The 25,683-nt window shown below is 35.8% G+C and overlaps 1 protein-coding gene across 1 annotated transcript; it reads left to right on the forward strand.

The window, feature by feature from the left end:
• Nucleotides 1-2,125: 2,125 nt before the first annotated feature.
• On the forward strand, nt 2,126-15,010 carry LOC144449749 (A-kinase anchor protein 10, mitochondrial-like; the record flags this gene model as incomplete). Its single annotated transcript, XM_078140326.1, has 12 exons — nt 2,126-2,366; nt 3,424-3,887; nt 3,954-4,029; nt 6,342-6,440; nt 8,360-8,444; nt 9,219-9,342; nt 10,784-10,920; nt 12,412-12,556; nt 12,861-13,153; nt 13,422-13,504; nt 14,459-14,508; nt 14,951-15,010. Coding segments are annotated over exons 1-12 (1,857 nt in total), but the record flags the coding sequence as incomplete, so codon positions are not given.
• Between the last annotated feature and the right edge of the window lie 10,673 nt (nt 15,011-25,683).

A 25,683-nucleotide genomic window follows, 5' to 3' on the forward strand; every position in this document is an offset into this window, starting at 1 on the left:
TAATTTCATAAAATGTGTCCATCCACTTTCCTAATGCATGATTGATAACAGAGAGATGAGAGTTCTGGATTTCAGCAGAAAATTTCTTGCAAAATGTATTGCGGGTCACAGACATAGCAGGCTATGTATTCTTTTTCTAATAAGGGTCGGGTCACATATATGCACTTGCCAGGATTATGTTCAGAGAATCATACAAAGTGATATCCCATGAATGAAAATTGATTGTGATATACATGTAGACAGGTGATATTGTGTAGCAAACAGTCAGCATCAAACCTTGCAAGTGCTTCATGTAGAACAATCACTCTGAACTGAGTATGTGCTTCATGTAGACCCAATCACCATGAACATTACAAGTGCTTCATGTTGAACAACCAATCACCATGTTCCTTGCAGGTGCTTCATGTTGAACAACAAATTAGCACGAACCTTGCAAGTGCTTCATGTAGAATCAATCACTCTGAACCTTGCAAGTGCATGTAGAACCAATCACCAGGACCCTTGCAAGTGCTTCATGTTGAACAACCAATTAGCATGAACCAAGTGCAAGTGTTTGGTGTTGAACAACCAATTAGCATGAACTTTGCAAGTCTTTTGTGTTGGACAGCAAGTCATCATAAACTTTGCACTGTTGTAGGTACTTCATGTTGAACAGCCAATCAGCATGAACCTTGCAGGTACAATGTACTTCATGTTGAACAGCCAATCAGCAAGAACCTTGTACATCTAATTGTTTCAAACCTTTACTTGTGAGGGATTTGTTACTGATATCCAATCATTAATGAGTGTGAACCTATATATGTTTGTGTCTAATATATAAATACTCCATGCTTATTTAAACTTCATATTCAGATGCAAATGTCATATGCAGTCCTAAATGTGTACCCAAATGTCACAAAAGCACTGTAGATAGATAGCTGTTATTAGTATTTTTTCCATCAAAGACAGTTTCTTTAATAACAGGAAATTGAGAACACAGCACCCCCACTCATTTGGAGGCAACATAACCTACTGTACTACTGTTTCTTAGGAGCTTTGTCCCTTGGTATTCTGTAGACGTGTAAACTAGGGATGTTTGTCATATTGTTTAGACATAGAGAAAAGCGGCAGTGCTCTATGATTAACTGAGTAACCCATAGGCATAGGCTATACCACTTATACCCACAAGGAAGTACATGTGTAAAGCGCAACCATGGCAAATTTTGAAAAGGCCTATTAGCAATCCAACATTTTCTAACATTTGAGAATGACCTAGGAAATCATACTATCATATTTTACTTCAATTGTAGACAATCAAATATTCATAATATTGTATCAATGACACTGCAGATCTGTACTGACAATTGGTCCAGGCTAAATTTGTTTCTGTAAACGTATTTATGTAGGCTCATGAAAAGTTTGACGGAATAGCAAGTTAGGACTTGTCAGGCACTCTTTAATTTGATGGACAGGGGCAAGTAGAAAGTACTTGTAAATACCATCCATCCAGTCATTCAGCCTGTAACAGTTGTTGACACCTTTTACAGCAGCCTGAATATTGAAATGTGACAATTTCTAAAGTTTGTTAGTGGAACTTACTGTACAAATGATTTTGCCTTGGTGTTTCACTCATGTAACATAACATTTTTGACACACACTCAGACTTCTTTCATAAATGCCACACAAAGTGGGGATCGATGTAGTCAAGTTGATATGTTGATTATCAATTGGAAAGTACACAGTTGAAGCCATTTGAATCATCAAGTCCATGTGTAATGTTTTCATCACAAGCCTGTGTCTACTGCACTGTAAAAGAATACCAATGTTTATCACTTTTCAATGTGATTGGGTAAAGGGTGAAACACCTAGCCTAGTGCTACCCTCATCGAATCTTTTAGATCTCTCATGGTTTAGAGACGACATTGGCATCCAGACTATGAAATATGAGGCCAACATCATTCTACTGTATTTGCATGGTAAAAGCTTTCGCGCATATTCAGCTAAAATAAATCCACTGTCTAAAAGCATGTGACTACAGTATGGAAGCAAAAATTGCAGAGTTTATGATGAAATAACAATACCAAACCACAGACTTAGATTCATGTAGATTACAGTTGTTGACTTTATCAATTCATTTTATATATTGATGACAGACAAAAAACAAAGTGAGAAAGATGCCAAGACAAAAAAGCGACATCCAAGTGGTAACTCGACAGCCAGCAATAGCTCATCACCAGCTCATAAATCCAGTCCTACAGGCAGCCAGTCATCACTACCAAATGGTACCCCTGGTAAATCAGTGGCTACGAGCAGTGGTGCAAGACCCAAAACTCCATTGCTCAGAGTTGGAAGTAAACAAGAAACTGCTGTAGGGGACCTTGGAACAGGTGAGACATTGTGTTCTTTGATGTGAAACATTTGCAATGGACTATTTAAAATGATGTTATGATGTAAGCATATTCAGATAAAATGTGTCTTTACGTACATTTGTATATGCATAAACACAAGGACACCAACTGGTATGTGTATACATTTATGCTGTACTGCAGGTAAAATTTTAACATTAGAAAAAATGTAGACTCAATCATACTGTTGAAGAAGTGGCCATAGAGATGACGATTTGATATTTATTTTGGATCGTTAATTTACAAAACACATGGCATCCTACTTGAAAAATCTATGTGAAGCAACATATACTAAGTCGTTGTTTGTAACTGAATAAATTGCCAAAAGATTAACAAATGTGTGAAATGTTTGTTACTGTATGTACAATAACAAACTTTTTACACACATTTTTAGCATTTTACAGTGTAAAGGGTGACAAACACAGACTTAGTCTATGTTATTTCACATTGATTTTTCAATAAGGAAGCCATGATAAAATTGTTTTGTAAATTAAAAATCCAAAACAAACCACCAAATCCTCATTAATATGGTTACTTTAATAAGTGTTTCATGTAGTACAGTGTTCAGATTAAGAAAACTTGAACTGGTATGTTTGTGAAAAGTGTTACATATAGGTATTTCACCAGCAATCCCCCCACAAAAAATTATGAGAAATGTACTTGGTATGAAATTTCGGCTCTGTAACATTCATTAGATTTCGCTCCTCTGTTTGAGAATTCAAAATTGATAGCAAAAAACACTACCTGGACAGATAGCTTTCTATCACCAGTCAAGCCTTATATTGCCGACTAGAATGTTATTCATGTGTGTTTTTCTGCCTTTTATAGTTTACAAATAAAAATAAAATGCCTGTTTGTGTCATGTTTGTATATTTGAACGTGATCATTTGAATGTCTGTCAAAGTTTGAGAAAGTTTTACACCAGCTAACGTACATACAGTTTTACGAACAGACATTAATTAAGTTTTCAACTAAATATGAAGTTACTTGATCTTGTTAAGAAGTATCAACTTTGATGGTGAATTTTTATTTTTACCAGGATACTCCAGTCCCAGTAAATCGTCATTGTCAAAAAGTAAATCTCGGCTATCAAAACCATTAGCAGAAGTACTGTATGACAACCATGGAGCTTTGCCGTATCTCATACAGTACATGTCGTACCAGGGATACCCACAACTTGTACAGTTCTGGCTGGCAGCTGAGAGTTTCGGATCTGTCACCTGGACAAAAATAAAAACTGAATCTCTAAATACTGTCAGTAAAAGCACCATTGGTGGGGCAAACAGTGCGGAGGTAGGCACACACAGCAATAAATCATCGAACAATAGTACAACTCAGCAGCATGTAACAGACTCAGCTAAGCAACAAGATGGAGGCCAGTCAAGAGATACATCAAAGTCAGGGACAGTGGCACCGACTTTGTCACAGTCAGGTGAAACCAGTGACTGTAAAGTAGGGTGTACAGGATCAGGATCAACACACAGTAATGACAGTAATCATAATGTGAGCAAAGATGGTGGCAGTGTGAACAAAGATGGCGGTAATGTTAACAATGATGGAGGCAATGAGGAGAAAGGAGATGACAGGGATTTACACAGCGATGAGTTGCTTGATGAAGAAACGGCCATCCAAGTCTTAAATAAAGGTACGTTTTCACATTATCAATATGACAGTGGCAGTCAAGGCTTCGGTTTTATACTGTGATAGGCACATTTTGTTGTAGTAAAATATTGATACAAGCTATTGAATGGATGTTGGTTTAATTTTACTCACAGTAGGCTGGTGTTTCTGACAACTTCTATGATCTCACTGTGTACATTTTTGGGACTTCAGTGTTCACACTATATCTTGATTCCAGGGTCATTATATCCACACATAACAACAGAGGCATAAACGATCGCCCACGTGTATAAATCTACCACATCGAAAAACAATTCTTTTAATTTGTATTTACCTTAGTAAGCTGAAACTTTAGCAGCCACTGTAGTAAATGATGAACACAACACATTTGAACAGTGCTAGTGACAATTTGTTGATACAGCCATGTTGACCCTGACGAAATAATTTTTGAAAGCAATGTTTAACCATGAACCAACAATATCTTGCAACGGACCACCAAATGAAAGAAAACAACCAAAAAACGATGGTTCACATGGGTAACTAAAAGTAGAACTTGAGCCCTGAAATTTAAGTTAAGTATTTCACTGTATGTACTGTACCGGTACATGTACATGTACCTGTATTGAACAGTTTTATAGTGACATTTCAAAATCATTCATCATGTGGAGTCTCTAACTCTTATTAAATATTTAACTAATGATGATCATGGTATTAATGGATTATACAAGATTAATTTGATCCATCTAGGGGGCTAATAGGATCAAGTCATTTTTAACTGACTTCTTAGAATTAATGGATTTCAATCCATGCCATATTCAGATTGTCTCTTAAAGTACAAAGGTAGCGTACCTTCTTTTACTTGCAGTCTTCAGAGTTTAATTTCTCTCTCAAAGTACAAAGGTATCATACCTTCTTATACTTGCACGGCTCAGAATTTTATTTCTCTCTTAAGGTACATGTATGATGCCCTCTTATACTTGCACTGTTCAGCGTTGCATTTCTCTCAAAGTACAAAGGTATCATACCCTCTTACACATGTACATGTATACTTGCAGTCTTCAGAGATTAATTTCTCTCTCAAAGTACAAAGGTACCATACCCTCTTATACTAGCAGTCTTCAGTGTTCCATTGATGATGCAATGAAGACCATACTTTATTTTACATCTAAATGTTTTCATAATGGCCACAAGACCCTAGATGGCCATTATCTGGTCTACAACCAGTCTATGAGCCTTCTTGTCAAAACATGTTGAAGATGAACATAGTAATATTTGTTTATTAGAATGACAATGACATGTAATTACATGGCACACAAAGTGTTATCTGAACTTATTCTGTGTTATGTTTGTGTCATATGAAGGCTTACATATGTTACAGTGCTTCCAAACAAAGTATGAACGATACTGCAACATATTGATACATTACCAAAGTAGGTCTGTGTCTTTGTACAGAATTTAGTAGCGTCAGATCAAAGATGTCATTACTGATAACTTCAATCATAACAGATTTCAAATTTGGCGCCTCTCACAGTTTCCGAGGTTTATTGTCTAATACATCACTCTGTAATCTAGCCATGATGATATCTACCAATAGATAGGGTTTATTTGCAACAGTGAACATTGTGCATCCATTTGGCGGCATTATCAAAGTAAAACTGTTATTCAACTTTGGTGCCGAGCAGGCATTGTCGTGACTACTACATGTATAGCTGTCTACATTAATGCATCAGGGCAAGTTCAGTAATGTATCAATATGTTGCAGTACGTCATCATTCATTCTTCGACTGGAAGCACTGTAAATGTATTTAACTAACTGAAACATGTTTACTCATTACAAGTACTGGTAACAATGAGATCTGTAACTTCACAATGAGGTAAAATCAAATGACTAGCCTACCTGTAGACTCCAAGGACTGGCACTACTACTTTATTTGCTATCCCAACTGATATTTTGATTTTGAATTTCGCTGTCTAATTCAAAATCAAAATGTCAGTTAGGATAGCAAATAGCGTAGTAGCGCTAGTCTTTTGAGTCTACAGGTAGGCTACCAATGAATGGTTCCCATGGTGCAATTTTGGGGTATATCCAAAAATTGCCGTCAACATCAGGGTCGTAGAGAAGATTCATTACATAAACATGGCAGTATTGTTTGTCGATTTTATACCTATGCCAAGGCATGAGTTGATGTAGGTACTATTCCAAATGAGTTTTATGTATGGATTTAATATTGATATTAAAATAGTCTCAAAGATGACACCTGACCCCCTTTAACATAAAAGTTCATAATTTGGTCCCAACTGACATACACTATTCAATCTGTCTTTTTTATTCCACAGCTATGGAATCAGACGCTGTCAATATATTCACCCGGTATCTTGGTCAGGATGCACCGTTTCCCATTGGGATATCAGATGAACTCCGATTAGAAATAATCCGTATGTATAACCCTTCTACTTTGCCCCTGTCAGATGCAGATGTCCAATACTTGATCATTTTACCACAGTTGTAATAACCTTCAAATAGCTACACTTCTGTATTTACATACTCACAGTCTCTACTCCCATAACCCAATCACTTTATATGCACACTTCTCTTTTTAATTTTCCCAATATCCTGTATTGAACCCATGTACGTAATATTTGATATTCATAAAAAAAAACGCGAACAAATTATTAGATGAAAAGAAATGAACTGTATATAGTAAGAAATCCATACCAGCTGAACATTTTTACATGTTTATTGATCAACTCAATATTTGATTTAAAGTTAAGAAGAGTTCAAGTTGTAGCTATTCCTGTTTAGGGTAACCCTATTTTTTTATGTTTCTCATTACTTATTCATAGCAACTATGGGTCGGTCGGTTAATTTTTGAACAAAAAGTAAAAAAATTAAAAAATCACCTTCGTCATGTTTCTCTGCCTCTCCCAGTTTCTGTACACAAAATGCATGTTCTCAGCTGGCCCCCTATTTGAGTAAGAAATGCTCTGTTCATGAACAAGTGTCATTGCCACCACCATGACTGTAGCTGACGTCGACAGCCCAGACACTTGCGTAACTCTTGCCAGAGAAAATATTATGGGCGAGTGAAAATAAAAATAAAATTATTTGATGTCGGAGCTGAAAATTTGGGTTGGTCGAGTGATGAGAAACAGATGAAAAAAAAAATAGTGTCACTCTTATTTAAATTATTTATAGTAGATTTATTCGTGTCGGTTTGCACCAAAGGAAAACAACTTAAGAGGATCAGTATTGAGGGCAAGGTGGCGACACCAATATACAATGTACAGTGCTCATTATACAGTACTGAGGGGCAAGGTTGCAACACCTATATAGGTGATGACACCAATATACAATTGTATGGTGCTTGTTATACCTTTTAATAAACTACCACACGTTATTTAAGATACTCGCATCACAACCATATATAAGCTGCTTTGCATGAAGTTTATATTCACTGATTTTGAAAAAAAAAGATAAATATAAAATCTTGAGAATTCACAATGTTCATTGATTTGAAAGAAAGATAAATACCAAGTCTTTTTAATTTGTTTTCACGTCGATTGGTAATTTTAAATATAAAAGGATTTTAGGGAATATAGAGAACTAGGTACACAGATATGTTTGTGTTGATTCGAACAAATACAGAAGACCCATTGATTTTATTAATAAGTACAACTGAACTGAGATTCAGTAGTGCCTAGCAAAATGTGTGTGTGTGTGTGTGTGTGTGCGCGTGCACGTGCACGCATGTGCATGTGTGTGTGTTTGTGTGTGTGTGTGTGTACATGTATGAATCACAGCTATGTATGATCTCATTTCCATGACAATACATATTCTAATGTTCTTCTGGATCCTTAAATTGCTATAACAACCCCCATACATTATAAACAATTTATATCGCTTTTGCTTTTAATTTCATTATTTTCAATGATGTCCTTTTTTGCTGCCAAGCTTGAATTCTTATGAAAAATAGTTTTATTTTAATCTTTAATGTGTTTCTTTTTTACATCAGCTAGGTGAAATCAAATAAAAACCTGCCAAGTATTTAAATCAGTGGAATATATATATTCCCTGAAAATAAAAATTTCAGTAATTGCTATTTTGAAAATTATTGTAGAAATTTGAATATTTATGAATTGTTGGTTGTTACCATGGTTTCCTGCCATTCTTGTTTTTAATCACTATGGCTAGAATGATACAATACATGTTGTACTACTCTAAGGCTGTGGGATTGAAATATTGGGGTTTAACTTGATTAAACTTAGGATGTTATATCATTGGATGTATTCAAAACGATATCTCATTATGACAGTGCCTAAACTTTACTTTGTCAATTCATCCATCATTGATGTAGGAAAAATATGCAGAGAGGATGGTCAAGTGGACCCTAATTGTTTTGTACCAGCTCAGAAGTTTGTCTATGATGTCCTGGAAAAACAGTAAGTAACTATGGCAATGTGATCAGCTATTGTTATAAAAGTAGACATTCCAACCCATACAAGTGTTGTCAAAGTTTGGCTGTCATATTTTTGTCACAGATTTTTTTTTTTTAAATGTTTTATTTCCTTTATAAATAATGAAGAAATACAGCACAAGATTTCAAAACTGAGAAAAAAATAGACAAAATCATAGACTTTGTTATCCATCATAGGGTTGTGGTCAGTATTCTGTGTGGTACTACATCAATCTATGCTTCCTTCCATTCATTACCCTGTTCACCTGTGTATGCATGTATGCATACATACATATATGTAATGTATGTACGTACATGTGTGTGTGCGTGCGTGCGTGTATACGTACGTACCTATGTAAGTACATACCTACGTACATACATACATACGTACATACATACGTACGTACATACGTACACATACATACATACATACATACATACATACATACATACATACATACATACATACATACATACATACATACATCACTTTTCGGGTTATATGTTCTCACCTTTTATGCAAACTTGGCAAAAAGCTGACATGTGCATACCATAATGGACATATGCACATATGCACCTTTCAAAAATTCACTAGCAGTCGAAAACTTCACTATTTGAATAATACTTAATATTCATTAGTGCTCTAATCACTGATAACGATAACATTAATGTGATAACTTGGGATTGTAGCCCTGGTCTTTAATATTAATGTTTTCAGTAATACGTGTACATATAACCCTATGTTGTGTTTATTTTTCAGTTATTTTGACTCATTTATTGAGAGTGAATTCCACTGTAAATATCAAGTTGATATCCTAACTAGTGGTACTGTCTACTTATGTGATGTAATCTACAATGAAATCTCTATGATCTACTTTATGGAGGTAAGTCATGGTATACATGAATGATGTAGTGTGTGTTGTCCTCTTGTTACATCACTCACAACACATTAGATCATATTATGTCACCCAGTTAAGGGTGGTAAGCAGGTAAAATCTACCAGACTTCCTCAGTAATTTAAAAAAATTTTAAAAAGTAAAATCTACCTGAGTTTCCCTAGTCATTTTACCAGGGTTACCAATCAGTGTTTTTGTTAAGGGTGGTAAGCAGGTAAAATCCACCTGAGTTCCCTAGTCATTTTACCAGGCTTACCAATCAGTGTTTTTGTTAAGGGTGGTAAGCAGGTAAAATCCACCTGAGTTCCCTAGTCATTTTACCAGGCTTACCAATCAGTGTTTTTGTTAAGGGTGGTAAACAGGTAAAATCTACCTGAGTTCCCCAGTCATTTTACCAGGGTTACCAATCAGTGTTTTTGTTAAGGGTGGTAAGCAGGTAAAATCTACCTGAGTTCCCTAGTCATTTTACCAGGGTTACCAATCAGTGTTTTTGTTAAGGGTGGTAAGCAGGTAAAATCCACCTGAGTTCCCTAGTCATTTTACCAGGCTTACCAATCAGTGTTTTTGTTAAGGGTGGTAAGCAGGTAAAATCCACCTGAGTTCCCTAGTCATTTTACTAGGGTTACCAACCAGTGTTTTGTTAAGGGTGGTAAGCAGGTAAAATCCTCCTGAGTTCCCTAGTCATTTTACTAGGGTTAACAATCAGTGTTTTTGTTAAGGGTGGTAAGCAGGTAAAATCCACCTGAGTTCCCTAGTCATTTTACCAGGGTTACCAATCAGTGTTTTTGTTAAAGGTGGTAAGCAGGTAAAATCCACCTGAGTTCCCTAGTCATTTTACCAGGGTTACCAATCAGTGTTTTTGTTAAGGGTGGTAAGCAGGTAAAATCCACCTGAGTTCCCTAGTCATTTTACCAGGGTTACCAATCAGTGTTTTTGTTAAGGGTGGTAAGCAGGTAAAATCTACCTGAGTTCCCCAGTCATTTTACCAGGGTTACCAATCAGTGTTTTTGTTAAGGGTGGTAAGCAGGTAAAATCTACCTGAGTTCCCCAGTCATTTTACCAGGGTTACCAATCAGTGTTTTTGTTAAGGGTGGTGAGAAGGTAAAATCTATCTGAGTTCCCTAGTCATTTTACCAGGGTTACCAATCAGTGTTTTGTTAAGGGTGGTAAGCAGGTAAAATCTATCTGAGTTCCCTCGTCATTTTACCAGGATTACCAATCAGTGTTTTGTTAAGGGTGGTAAGCAGGTAAAATCTATCTGAGTTCCCCAGTCATTTTACCAGGAACAAGCTTTTATGAGGCAAAGTTTGAAGGGAAATGGAGAACTTTACTAAAGTAAATAAAAAAATATAAAATGTATTAAAAATATTAAATAATTAAAATATTAAATATTAAAAATATATTTAAAAAATTAAATTCTGTATTACAGTACATAGAACAAGAACAAGCCAATGACTTGCTGCAATTTTGGTTAGCCGGGGATAATTTCCAGAGACAACTACTTGAACAAAGAGGGCAGTATGACCCAATTGAGGCACAAAATGATGCAATGGTGTTGTACGACAGGTAAGGGTTACATTTATTTGAACTGTGAGGGCAGTATGATCTCCTACTCTCAACTGTGGTGTGGTAGGTAGTCAGTGAATGTCAACGGTCGAGTTTTAAATTTTATCATCCGAAATGTATTCTTGACAGGTCCAGCTACACTTCTCATATTGGATTATGGATGATTGAAACCAGTAAAGTACCTTGAAGCGGAATGCAACTCAAGGATATGAAGACCTTTCCATAAACTATGGGTCCTGGAGAGTCATTTCATAATTTTACATCACCTACAATTATTTGTGAGTTTAGAGAAGCATCAAGTTGATCTTTTGCCTTAAAAGGCTATCTTTGCTATGGGCTATTGCATCATGGGAGTCAACAGAAATAATATATTCATGAAATGTTTTGCACTGAAGGGAATAAGCTCTCAGGAGTCATGAACATTCATTGTATAAAGATACCCTGTAAAGTCACAAGATCAACTTGATGCTTCTCTGAAATCACAAGTAATTGTAGGTGATGTAAAACCATAAAAAAAAACTGTCCAGAACCCATAATTTATGAAAAATGTCTATTTCTTGGAGTGGTGTTTAGTTTTCACTACAAGATAGATAAACTTCATCAGTAAGACAACAATTTCTGCTACAAATGGGAAAGTTTGCCCTTTCTCTCTGCATGATAAATTTATGTTTGTCTGACAGTCAGAGGCTAACTAATTCTTCATCTGACCAACAGTTTTGCCATAACACAATTCAACTTCTCAAACATGACAGTCATAGAACAGTGGATGGATATACATTTTCATAAACTATAATTAGATTTGTGATATATATGTAAAGGTACATATTATATGGGCAGGAATATGTATGTATGTATGTATGTATGTATGTATGTATGTATGTATGTATGTATGTATGTATGTATGTATGTATGTATGTATGTATGTATGTATGTATGTATGTATGTATGTATGTATGTATGTATGTATGTATGTATGTATGTATGTATGTATGTATGTATGTATGTATGTATGTATGTATGTATGTATGTATGTATGTATGTATGTATGTATGTATGTATGTATGTATGTATGTATGTATGTATGTATGTATGTATGTATGTATGTATGTATGTATGTATGTATGTATGTATGTATATATATATATATATATATATATATATATATATATATATATATATATATATATATATACTCTTGTTTTTTTTCTATAATTTTTTGTTGCATATTCTAAAGGAATACATTAATATTACACAATACATCATACACCCAGACATAAATACATGTGTAAGCCAACCAATATGACTGACAATTTTCAAGGAGGACCAGCAGTGTGGACGAGCTATTGGTCCTTCTAACCAACAGTGATTTCTCCTGAATTCCATTGTCCTATCTGACATTGATCCTTTTCACTTTCCGATTAACCTTGACATTACATGCTAAAGAAACTATGACACGAAATCTGAGTGTTTTGTTGTTTTCCTTCCATCCAGGTATTTTTCATTGCAAGCCACACATCCAGTAGGCTTCAGTGACGCAGTCAGGTTTGAAGTTGAGTGCAATATATGTCGAGAAGAAGGCCCCCTACCAGACTGTTTTGCCACCTCTATGAGGATAGCACATAATACATTAGAAAAGGTAGGATGTGTGTGGCGTGGGTGATAGAGGTCCCTCTGTTGTGCAATTCTAATCACCCTGTGATCAATATAGTGTAAACATTGGAAGTCCCAAAACAACATGTCAAGTTCATATAACTCTAAATGAACTAGTTTTCAGAGACGCCTCCCTACTCATTCTCGCAAGCCAGAGTTATTATTTCTAAAATAAAAACTCTGGCTTCTTACGACTGTCAAAGAGTTATCTTACGTATACGTAATACTGTACTAAAAGTAATGTTATTATTATCGTTCAACTTTTGAATTGCTTCAACTTTTTTCAACAGGTGTACTTACAAGGGTTCCTTACCAGTGAGCTCTATTTTAAATATTTAAATGAACTTATAAACACAATCAAGAATGATCCCGGCACAATTGTTCCAAGTCCACATACACGACGGAAACGCCGCAATAGTGATAGCAGCAGTGAACACAGTGTGGGTAGTCAGAAGGAGAACAAGAACACCCTACTGGCAAAGGGAACTAAGAAGTCACAGATTCTTGACAAAGTAGCTGGTGATATGAGAATAGATACTGGTAACTTTGATCCAGATATTCTATGGCAGAGACCTAAAACAGGGTATGTTACTATGTACTGTATATATGTATGCTTTCAGTGTATACGAGACAATGTTAGCAGAGATCTAAAACAGGGTATGTTACTTTGTACAGTATATATGTATGCTTTCAGTGTATACTAGACAATGTTAGCAGAGATCTAAAACAGACAGAGTATGCAAGTTACATTCAGCCATACATACATGTAAATCTCTGTCTTAAATGTTTTGTGTATACACATATGTATATCAATACTTATCACCGTCGTCTGTGTTTGTTTTCTATGACAGGGGTATGTCTTTTGGTAAAGTCAATGAACTTGGCCAATTCATAGCAGAATGTGAACCTGATCCCGATATTACAAAGGGGAAAAGTAAGTCAGTTTAAATCAGAATTTCAAGTTTTACAGAATGACAACACAAACATTTATTTACAAGAATGAATGTTTCTTGTTTGTGTGATGATTCTATTTCCTTGGAGGTGCAATAATATTAGTTACCGTTCTTGATCCAAATGAAATCAGATATTTGTTGATATATTCGCCCCTGAGCAACTCCATTGTGACTTTGTGTTAGAGCAGGAGTAACCAAACTTCTCTGCTTATCTTGTTATCTGGTTGTCTGTGTTATCGGTAGGGTCAAACTGAACAACACCCTTCCTCACAGCACAGACCTGGTTAATTTAATTTTAAGAAAGTCAGTGGTATGTAGGTTTGCACTCAGACTGCAGTGGTAGGAGGTATATAACTTCTACAAGCTACTATGCTCAGCCACCAACAATCACATCTCATCAAGTGTGGAAAGTAGAATATTCATGTAGTGTATTCACTCAGTTTGAGAGCTTTACAAATGTGAAGTTAAAGGGGCACAAGCTGAGTTTATATGTATTTTGACCTAGTTTTTGCTGCATATTTAAAAGGTACTCGCAGTATTGTACTTACTGATGTATACTTAACCACCACTCGCAATTGACTGAACCCAACCTGGTATTTAGATATAACCTATAAACGATCCGATGACGTACTTTTCCATACGTATCCAAAAAATGTTCAGGAAATCCCTACTATGCAATCAACTGTTCTTATGATGCCAGAAGACAAATTGTAATGTTACAGAAGACATGCATCGACATTAACATTATACTGGAATGTTGTTTTGTTTCAGTACTTTCACTTGAGTAAAAAGTTTATAAACTCGGCTTGTGCCACTTTAATAGAGAATTATAGAGATAGTAAGAAATATAGATTACATATTTTTTGAAATGATTGACAGGTAGTACTAGTTGTTGTTGATTTTTGTACTGATTTTCATTGGTTGGTTTATTTCAGCTTCTAAACTAGACAAGGTAAAGAAATGGGTGACAGGTGGGGAAGACAAGGTGAGTTACTATGGCGATCATTGTGATGTTTATCATACATGTAAGTTTTGTGCACTCATAGACATACATGGCAAACAACTGATAGCAAAGAAATATTGACTTTAGGAAGGTGAACCTTTAGTCTACTCTGTGTGTGTGTGTGTGTGTGTGTGTGTGTGTGTGTGTGTGTGTATGTGTATGTGTTAATGCCCAAATATGGTAGATATCATGAATATTCATGATATGCGCACTGTGTGTTGTAAGCACATGCAAGAAATCAGACTTTGCCATTGAACTTAGTGCATCTTAGTGTCCAAATATGGTAGACCATAAATATTCATAATGTTATGTACTGTATATTGCTAGATTATGCAATAAACCTAACTCTGCCATTGGACTTTAATGCCCAAATATGGTAGACATCATGAATATTCATTAATGTGTTACACTTTTATATTGCTAGACCCAGGAACAGATGGCATGGCAGGTAGCACAGATGATTATAAACGATGTCAGTAAACAAACACTAGGTCCAGAACTTGATGAGGAGGAAGAAATAGATCTTGGTTATCCACTCTCCATAGACTCAACAGCAACAAATCTTAGGAAGAATTCAACACAGAGTTCAGGAGGTCAAAGTTCATGAGGTCAGAGTTGAAATCACTCATTATATACTGTTGACATGCAAACGTACAATTCTACATCTGTGTTTCTGGCAGTGATGGTATTATAATATGGGGAATCAAGAACCAAATGATCAAGTTTATTTTATGGAGTCCTGTCAGAGGATAATTCCATTGATTTAAACCTTTTGCTTTTAAATTGATAGATTTACCAAACATGTATTTATAACTCCCCAGAATAAAGTCCATAACTCCCGTCCCCCTTAAAGGCCTGGGATTTAATCCCAGGTTCTCACATTATTTCTATTTTATCAGTGGAGCCATACAGATTACATAGGATCGTTCTTTTGTTCTAAACCAACTTTTCTATATCTCTGCCAGACAATTTTTTTCTCACCCAAATTGAAATCCAAAGACCTGAAAAAAATTGTTTGGTTCCGGTTACCCGACTCTTAAACTTTTTTTATGTATTCTAGAAAAAATAAAATAAAATTGTGAAGTCTCACCAGAAATAGTGGATGCTGAAACTGACATCCACTTACAACATTGTAAAAAGACAATATAAAACTGTTCTTCCAATCTATGATGGTTGTACATCCGATGGAAAGAAACCAATAACACACAGAGACAATATGGAAAACAATGGAAAACATAACTACCTGAACTAGACACTCACAACATGAAAAAAAAAAATGTTTAAAAAAAAATCTACCCACCCCACCTATTCTAAAGTTGTGTGTAATTGGAACCAAATGATTATTTTTTTTCAGGCCTAATCCAAACTGCACCTTTGAGATGCTGAGATGTGTTTACTCAAGTAATGTGTGTTTGTTTTATTAACAGAGAAATCAAGGTGAAGCATTGTACAGGACATCAGAAAAATCCTATTTAACCAGAAAAGCAGCAGAAATCAAAGAAGATACTGCAAGTCATGAAATGATGAAAGTTTGAGAAATTTGCCCGCTAACAGTGAGTTAGACATGAACAAATCTGTTTAGCGGAATCATGAAATTTGTCCGCTAGCAGTGTGTTTTAGACATGAAGAAATCTGTTCAGCCGAATCTTGAAATATGACTGCTAACAGTATGTCAGACGCAAAGAAAGCTATTAGTTGGATCTTTGAAATTTGACCGCTACCAGTGTGTCAGATACAGAGAAATCTATGTGGGTGGATTTTTGACCACCAGCAATGACAGGTACAACAATTGAAAAAATTCATTTCCAGTCAATGAATTTTCCTAGCTTTCAAAATGACAATTAGTTCATCACCATGATGAAAATCTGAGAAAGTAAAGTTGTGTACAAGTTGACTGCCGATGTCATTAAAACTGGAGTGATATTTACTTACCAAGTCTGGGTTGTAGAAAGGTCGTAATCATTATAAATGTGTTGGAAATCTTACGTACAAGTTGCCAGTGGTTACTGAAGTCAGAATACTGTAAACATGGAAATTTTCACTCAAGACTAATTTTCGCTGGAAATCAAAAATACAGAAAATAAGTTGTGAATAAAATGCCTTCTTGTATATGAACACAATGCACCAGTCTGGTAATTAGTAAAAAATTAGTCTTTGAGAACTTAGCTGAAGAAGCTGTTAAAATTGCAACATTTTCTAATGGCAAAAAATGGTTTAATCCAGCCTAGAACAGTGTAATCAGCAAAAAGTCCAGATTTGGAGTTCTGTGTTTTATGTATTTATGAGAATCTCCTCATGTCATGGTGGTAGTGTTGGTATTTGTGAACCTTTTCTTCAAATTCAAACTCATAGACATTAGATAATCCGTTGCCACATTGGTCTCAAGATGAAGGTTATAGACGTTTGTCCATTGCAGCCTGGTTGGGGGTGGGGGTGGGGATGGGGGTGTTATATAAATACACCCCCCCCCCCGAGACCATCTTAGAATACAATGCCAAAATACTCTCTCTGTAGTATTCTAACAGTATGGTGAACTCTAACCTTTCACCTTTCACCCCTAACCAGGTTTTAGCATGGTATTAGTACTCAGTATTTTAATATTCGAAGAATACTGATACCCATGCAATGTAAGATATCACACGGCAACAAACTTATCGTACTCAATTTACAGTCTTGGTTTCCATGGTTACATCTTCACCATACCCTAATCTGTAGATGCTATCCTCATGTTAGAAATCAATCTTACTATGACATTCCTGTACAAAAAAAGGAATTAATATTTATGAACTCAGAAATACACAGATTTTAAATATTCAGAGTAATGTCCATTTCCTTGGCCCCAGAAACTGAATTATTCAATTTATTGGTCTATCTATTGGGAGATGCAAATACTGTTAGTAATTCAAATGTATATTATGGTCAAGGAAATTAACAGCATACATTAAAATAGAACACTGAACACTTTAATTTTACATTATTTCTTGTAAAAATGACATTGAGTCTTCAAGTTTCAGGAGTTTGACAACAGCAAGTGTGATTTACTCCCAATTGCTGTTCGACTCCACGTAGACTATATTTCCACAAATGCATAACCACTGGTTGGTGAGGTGTAGACATTTCCAGTACATTTTAGTCAGTAGCGATTACCATAGAACGTGTTCACCACAAACAGCAATAATTTGATTGTTTAAAAAAACCATATTGTACATTTCAAGTCAGAAAACTTAACATGTTATTTTTGTTTCATGATATTTACCAGCTGAATCACCGTGCATATTCAGTGTATAATTATTTCATTTATAAACAGACAAATCGACGTCCAGTGTGTTCATTTATTTACTCCACATATAGCAATGACTGTACTTTCTTATTATATTATACCATATGCAAAATGTTGTCTTATTTGTACAAATAACAATTGTAGTATTCAGATCTGTATTTTTTGTCATGTTCTTGAAACATTGATTGTTGCTAAATTAACAATTCTCGGTACCTGCAATAGCATTTTACCTTATGCTAGATGGTCAAAATAGAACAAGAAGGTCGACTTATGCTCAGTACCTGTAATAGCATTTTACCTCATGCTAGATGGTCAAAATAGAACAAGAAGGTCGACTTATTCTCAGTACCTGCAATAGCATTTTACCTCATGCTAGATGGTCAAAATAGAACAAGAAGGTCGACTTATTCTCAGTACCTGCAATAGCATTTTACCTCATGCTAGAGGGTCAAAATAGAACAAGAAGGTTGACTTATGCTCAATACCTGTAATAGCATTTTACCTCATGCTAGATGGTCAAAATAGAACAAGAAGGTTGACTTATGCTCAGTACCTGTAATAGCATTTTACCTCATGCTAGATGGTCAAAATAGAACAAGAAGGTCGACTTATTCTCAGTACCTGCAATAGCATTTTACCTTATGCTAGATGGTCAAAATAGAACAAGAAGGTTGACTTATGCTCAATACCTGTAATAGCATTTTACCTCATGCTAGATGGTCAAAATAGAACAAGAAGGTTGACTTATTCTCAGTATCTGCAATAGCATTTTACCTCATGCTAGATGGTCAAAATAGAACAAGAAGGTCGACTTATTCTCAGTACCTGCAATGGCATTTTACGTCGTTACTAGAGGGTCAAAATGGAACAAGGAGGTCAATTTATTCTCACATGCAGGTATAGTAAATAATGTATGTGGAGGGGAAGTTATGGTGTCGACCAAGAAATCAAATGTTCATTATTTTTATGATGCACCTAGGCAGTAAATATTCTATTTCAGGTACTGAGAATTGAAGCATTTAAATCTATGGGTTTTTTGCTATGTTTATTCTTGTAAAATTTACCAGTGTTGTGTGTTTAGCAGTGTGATTTCATTGCTGACATGTGACTATTAGTTGTAAGGACATCCTACACTCACAGGAGTTCGTATTTATACTGTTATTTATAGATTGATAATGAAAGGGTTGTAATAAACAAAACAAGCATGCCAGTCATGATATGAACCTTATAAATAGAAGCCTAAACACGTGGCACAGAACTAGACGCATAGAATAGAGCTAGTAGAAGCATCGTGCATGTCCTCGACGCATCGACTGCCTTCATCACTATACGCGCAACACAGTATAATGTTTTATTCTTCTACGCATATTTTTCTGTGCCATGCGTTTAGCGATAGGCTTGTTTTACCCACTTTATGTTTGCTATTATGCTTGTTTTATTTATTTCTGTTTTTTATCAATTGATTTATAAAACTTTTTTTTCTCTCAGAATCACAGAATAGATACTAACTCCTGTGCCCATAGCTACACTGATGTCATGTACATGATCAATGGTGCTTGAAACAACTTTGGTTTTAACTTCAAATATAGAAATAATTTGCAATGTTTATATTTATGCCCATTTCAATATACTGTTTGTAATTCTGTGACAGTTTCTTTTAGTGTCAAACAGGTCAAAGGTCACCAGTATTTTGATTGACAATGAAAGTGATAGAATGACAGTGTATTTCAATGAGTGGTGTAGATTTTATCTGTAGTAGTCAACTGCTGTCTGTTAAGAGTGGACTGACAGATTTATCATCATTTGCACTCCTGTTAAATTTATAGCAAGTGAGTGTACACAGTGTTGAATCTTGCCCATTGACATATATAAAGTTGGTCTCAGCATCAGTCTCATATTCAGTCTTAGATTCAACCTCATATTCGAACAATCATGATAACATCAGACAAAAACAGTCAAACAAGAAATAATCATGTCAAGGTTACAGGAAGTGTTTCTCCTTCACACTGACAGGAGTGGGGAAAATACCTGAATATCAGAGATAAAAGTTTGGCACCAAGACATTTGAGAGTGGTCAAAGTTCAGCTGATGTGTTTGTTGGTAGGTACACTATTCCAATGATGTACCTGTATTTCAGCTGTTTTAAACGATTTTAATGATATTTTACAGTGGGTGTGAAGTGCGACATTTCCTGTAGTCCCTATGGTATTATTTCTTGTTTGGAGGCTTTCGTTGGCTGTCGTCAAGATTTTCAGTATAGACACTCTATGAGACTCAGTATGAGACTAGCCTCATATTGTCCTCCAATATGAATCTGATTCTGAATCTGAGACTAACTTTATACTCGTTCTACATTGAGAAATTCGTCTGTGCAAGATATTAGACTATATTTGATTGTCAAAGACAAACACATACTGTACACTTAGTAGATGCAAGTGTGTATTCATCTAAGTATGTTATGTACACAGTTGGAAATAGGAACAACCACTACAATGAATTCTGATGATCTACCAAATACAATATACAGTTTGTGGTACACATAGTCAAATACTGGTGACTAACTTGTATATTTACATTTACCTCCATAGTAACTAAACTCCTGTACAAAAGTATAGGCAGTGAGTCTAGTCATTGTCAGGAACATGTAATTTTTTATAGACCCATCAATCGTACATTCTCGTTGAATTCCAGGAAAATTTTTTTTATATTTGATGACTAGAAAAAATAGATAACCAAGTGAGTGTGTGTGTGTGTGTGTTGAAAAAAAAACACAAACAATTTGTACTCTGTAAGGAATTCCTTGCCACGATTCCCATTTGTGCATAGCAACAAGGACAGTGCCCTCATAGGTAGCAATTAATTGATGTGAAGTGTTGCCATGACATAGACAAATCTTTGTTGTTTCTGCTTTATGTGTGTATGTAGTAGTGGAGCTTGTGGTTACGTAAACAGAAAGGACTAATCATTCGGTCTAGCCATGACCATATTCATGTGTGGCAGCAGCATGGACAGCGCCCTCACAGGTATTAATTAGTTGATGTTTGAGCGGTGCTGAAACTGAGACTATAGCATTAAATGTATGACTGTAAGTTTTGTTGTTTGAAAAAAAGTAGAGTTAGCTCGTCAAATGAAATTGCCACTAATCCAGATTCCAAAAACTTTTTTTTTTCTAACACTCAATGGACGCAGTTAACAATTCCAGCTTGCAGATTTGAACTTTTGAGAATATAACAACTCTAACAGCTATTCAAGTAAGCTAAATGTATTTTTGGAAGTAGCAGACGACTTTGTTGTTAGAGGTCAAAGTTCATATTGTGATATAGAGACATGTTGATTTACAGTGATATGTACATTGAGAAATAGCTTCCATAGCTGAAGATATATATAGTAGTACTTCCAGGTTGATACCAGGGAGAAGTTAGATACAAATGTAGTAAAATTGTATTTGTTATTCAATTTCAAATTGAAAAGTTTATAGATTATTTTGTAAATACATAAAGACTTAGAATCTATCTATTCAAGATATACCAAACAGTGTAAAGTTTAGATCAGTGGATGTTGTCCTTGTGATAGTCCTGTATATGAAACCTGCAATATTTGATGAACTTAAACTGTACCATCACCTGAAAGTTTATTTGATCATTTCACATTGGGAGGTATGAAGTGTAGACATCCACCCTGTAACTTTCATCTGGTTAACCGATATAGTAAGATTAAAATATGTTACTATGGATAGTGTTACTGAACAGCTATTGTCTACCCTGTTTACATTTCAACAGAAGCTGTGAGACTGTTTTCCTTATGCTGTGCTGTACTCTGTTCCTTTAATGTTGTTATTTGGTGCTTCATATTCTTATTACTTTGATACAGTGTCCCAATGTATTGTATCACTTTGATACAGTGTTCCAATGTTTTGTATCACTTTGATACAATGTTGCAACATGCTGTGTCACTTTGATGCAATTTTTCACCATACTGAATCAGTTTGATAGTGTTGCATCATACTATCACTTTGATAAAATGTTGCAATGTGCCTGAAATCACATTGATACAATGTTGCACCATACTGTATCATTGTGATACGATATTGCAATGTACTGTGTCAATTTGATACAATATCACCCTGCTGTATTACTTTGATACAATGTTGCAATGTACTGTAATCACTTTTATACATTGTTGCAATGTACTGTATCACTTTTGATAGAAGATCACCCTGCTGTATTACTTTGATACAATGTTGCAATGTACTGTAATCACTTTTATACATTGTTGCAATGTACTGTATCACTTTTGATAGAAGATCACCCTGCTGTATTACTTTTACACAATGTTGCAATGTACTGTAATCACTTTTATACATTGTTGCAATGTACTGTATCATTTTGATAGAATGTTACACTTTTCTGTGTCACTTTGATACAATGTTGCACTGTGTTGTATCACTTTGATGGATATAACGATGTGCCACATTGTTAAGGATAAAAATAACTTGGAAGATCTCAAGACAATATGATATTGTAGAGAATAATTTTAATAGTGTCATGATGCCGAATATGAAGGTTAATACATTTGAGACAAATTTAATCACAAGGCTCTCTAAGTACAACTGTTACAGTTATTTTTCATATCGTCATGTGCAATATTCAGTAACAACAGTTCCTGAGTACACAGACTAAAGTAATCTGCTGAATGGCTGATAATGACTGATGTCCCGAAAGACAGAATTTAATTTGCCTAAATGTGTTTCTGACATTATTCTGACATAATTTGACAACAAATAGTCATGAGATTGTGATATTTTACTCTGATGATCATGATCTAGACCGGGATCTAGACAAAGTTTGAAGTACTCAGCTGATTGTTTGTTATGTGATTTGGTGACAGTACTGTAGTACAGTTGTAAAGTACAATATAGTTACTTTGGAATGGCAAATTGGAAACGAATGCGATGTTTCAATCCGTCTACTACAGACCTTGATTACACAATGTTTAAATATACAGCGTTAATGTTTATCTCTGAACTGGCGGAATAATATGTCCGTAAATTGATGCTTAACATTAACGCTGAATAATTAAATCATTGCGTGATCGAGGTTCGTAGAAGATGGATCGAAACGTCATATTCATTTCCAATTTACCGTTCCACAGTAACTATATTGTATTGTCCTATTGATTCTTGGAACCATGAACAATATATTCTCCATTGTAATACAGTTGTATATGTTTACCCAATACAGACACATACAACTGCCACAGTACCCTATATAAATAGTGACCACAACCCATGAAAAAACAACAGTGCGTTTGCATGAATGAAGTAAGCCAAGGAAAGTCTTCATGCAAAGACAAGATTATGTAAAAAATAATAAAACTGATACAAAAACAACAGGGGGTGTCTCTGATGTATGTTCAGGTGACACTTTTATCAGTTTGTTTATATCTGTAGAAGTTACAATGTAACACTGGCAGTTGTACTCAATGTTATAACAGTGTAGCATTCTATCAGCAAACATAGTTATTTGATCCTGGCTTCTGTGGTGCTTATGCTTTGATAAGTTACCTAACTGTATGCCTTTGCATGAAACTTGTCTCATTCCTGATTGCCACGGGCAAGGAAACAGATCGGTGTTTTTTTTGCGGATTGTATAAACTTTGTATGTTGATAGGGCAAGAACCACAGTATATTGTAACAACTAGCAGAGCATCTTCTGACAACTTATGATGTAGTCATGTACCATGAATCTTGTAAATTACTTCCCTTTACTAATTTACATGTTATCTCAGACACTGTAACAACATTCATAGTCTGTTATTCACTACTTTTGGATATTTTCCGTGTTCCTGTTCCCCATTGGTAGTAACTACAATATAAATCGGTATGTAAAAGAAGTGTATAGTTTGTATTATGAAAGACAGGGACCAGATTACTGGAATATATAGTCCAACCCTCCCATTGCTAGTAGTATAGGATCAGTGGTGGTAGGACTACCAGATGCCTAGTCCGACCCTCCCATTGCTAGTAGTACAGGATTAGTGGTGGTAGGACTACCAGATGCCTAGTCCGACCCTCCCATTGCTAGTAGTACAGGATTAGTGGTGGCAGGACTACCAGATCGCTAGTTCAACCCTCCCATTGCTAGTAGTACAGGATTAGTGGTGGTAGGACTACCAGATTGTTAGTTCAACCCTCCCATTGCTAGTAGTACAGGATTAGTGGTGGTAGGACTACGATTTTCCCTGTATATATAGTATCAGACCCCTAAAAGTTTTAGTGATCCGAGGTATTGCTCGACCATCCCATCGGCATTGATAGTAGTACAGGATTAGTGGTGATATGACTACCAAATTACTAATACATATATAGTATAACTCTCCCATTGGTAGTAATAAAAGAACTAATGGTGGTAGGACTACCATTTTACTAGTATGTTACGGGTCTCAGAGCTCACACTGCTGGTGGTAGGACTACCAGATTACTAGTGTGATTAGTTCAACTCTCCGATTACTAGTAGTACTGGACTTGTTATAGGACTACAGTCAGACTGTGTTAGAATTTCTAGTATGAGTAGATATGTACTCAGATACCCAGTAGGTTTAACACATGTCACTTGTGAAATTTGTAAAATTGTACAGACTTGTGTATCAAAATAAATATAACAGAAATTATAATAATGTTTGGGCTAGTTGGGGGAGAGAGAGAGAGAGAGAGAGAGAGAGAGAGAGAGAGAGAGAGAGAGAGAGAGAGAGAGAGAGAGAGAGAGAGAGAGAGAGAGAGGAGGGAGGGGGGAGGGAGGGAGGGAGACAGACAGAGACAGAGACAGAGAGAGAGAGAGAGAGAGAGTTGCCAAACACCCGATATTCATGGGATATTATTTTTTAATTCTTGTTCATCTAATAAGCGCCATTCTTCTTTGATCTTCTTTATTCCCAATGGCATTTTGGAGGGTAACATTATTTGTTTAGTTTTTAACGTCTGACGAACCGATTTTGTCATTTTGAATGCATAAAGATTGCGAGAGGAATAGTAAGTCATCTGTGAACGAATCCGGCGCAATGAATTGACTAAGTCGGCCAGAAAGTGTCGTATTTTGTCAAAGAATGGACATGCAAATTGTTTTTTGAAAACCGTGAACCGTTCTCTGCTTTGAAAGTAGCTTATACAACTACAAATATGTTTGGTTTGAAAACAAAAGCTAGCGGGCAATAAGCCTGAAGGTCTGGCGTTGCTAGTTGTGTTTCTATTTACGATGTGCACACAACTTTGTCAATGAAAGCAGTCCAGCCCCCCTGTTCATTCATCCACTGGTTGTGACAAATTACTTTGTAGCGCATTATACTATTACGTGAGTATTGCTTTGGCATTCTTAGCCCCGAGAGAGTCGAGTGCATGGTTGTAATTTGGGTTTACTCTGAACCTTGGAGTAGTTTACTGTATAATTACTACAAGTCTGAACGTTGGAAAAGCCGACGGTGACGTTACACAACCCCTTCAGCACAAATGTCAGTCAGTTGTTGGGATACAGTACAGTCCGCTATACACACGCCCTTTGAGCTGGTACGTACTCAACTTCCATCCAGCTTGAACTGTCTAGACGGGTTTCAAAAACTGCTCGGGTGTTAACCCGCTACACCGTGGCCGACCAGTTGTCACAACTTCGTGACAATATTGCACGACACAGAATCTTCGACCTTGAGACACACCGGCGGAGACTGTCTGCAAATAGCTGTCTGCTTGATTGCTGATTTTGGAACTATTAGGACTACCTTCGCTGGACCACTGCATACTGGCTGTTTTCTGAACTCGATCGCGATCTCTGGGGATTTACATTCTCTTGTGTTTGTCTGACAAAAGTAGTTGACATTCCGCAGAAGAC

Source organism: Glandiceps talaboti, chromosome 18, assembly GCF_964340395.1.
Source record: "Glandiceps talaboti chromosome 18, keGlaTala1.1, whole genome shotgun sequence".
In the NCBI taxonomy this organism is placed as follows: Eukaryota; Metazoa; Hemichordata; class Enteropneusta; family Spengelidae; genus Glandiceps; species Glandiceps talaboti.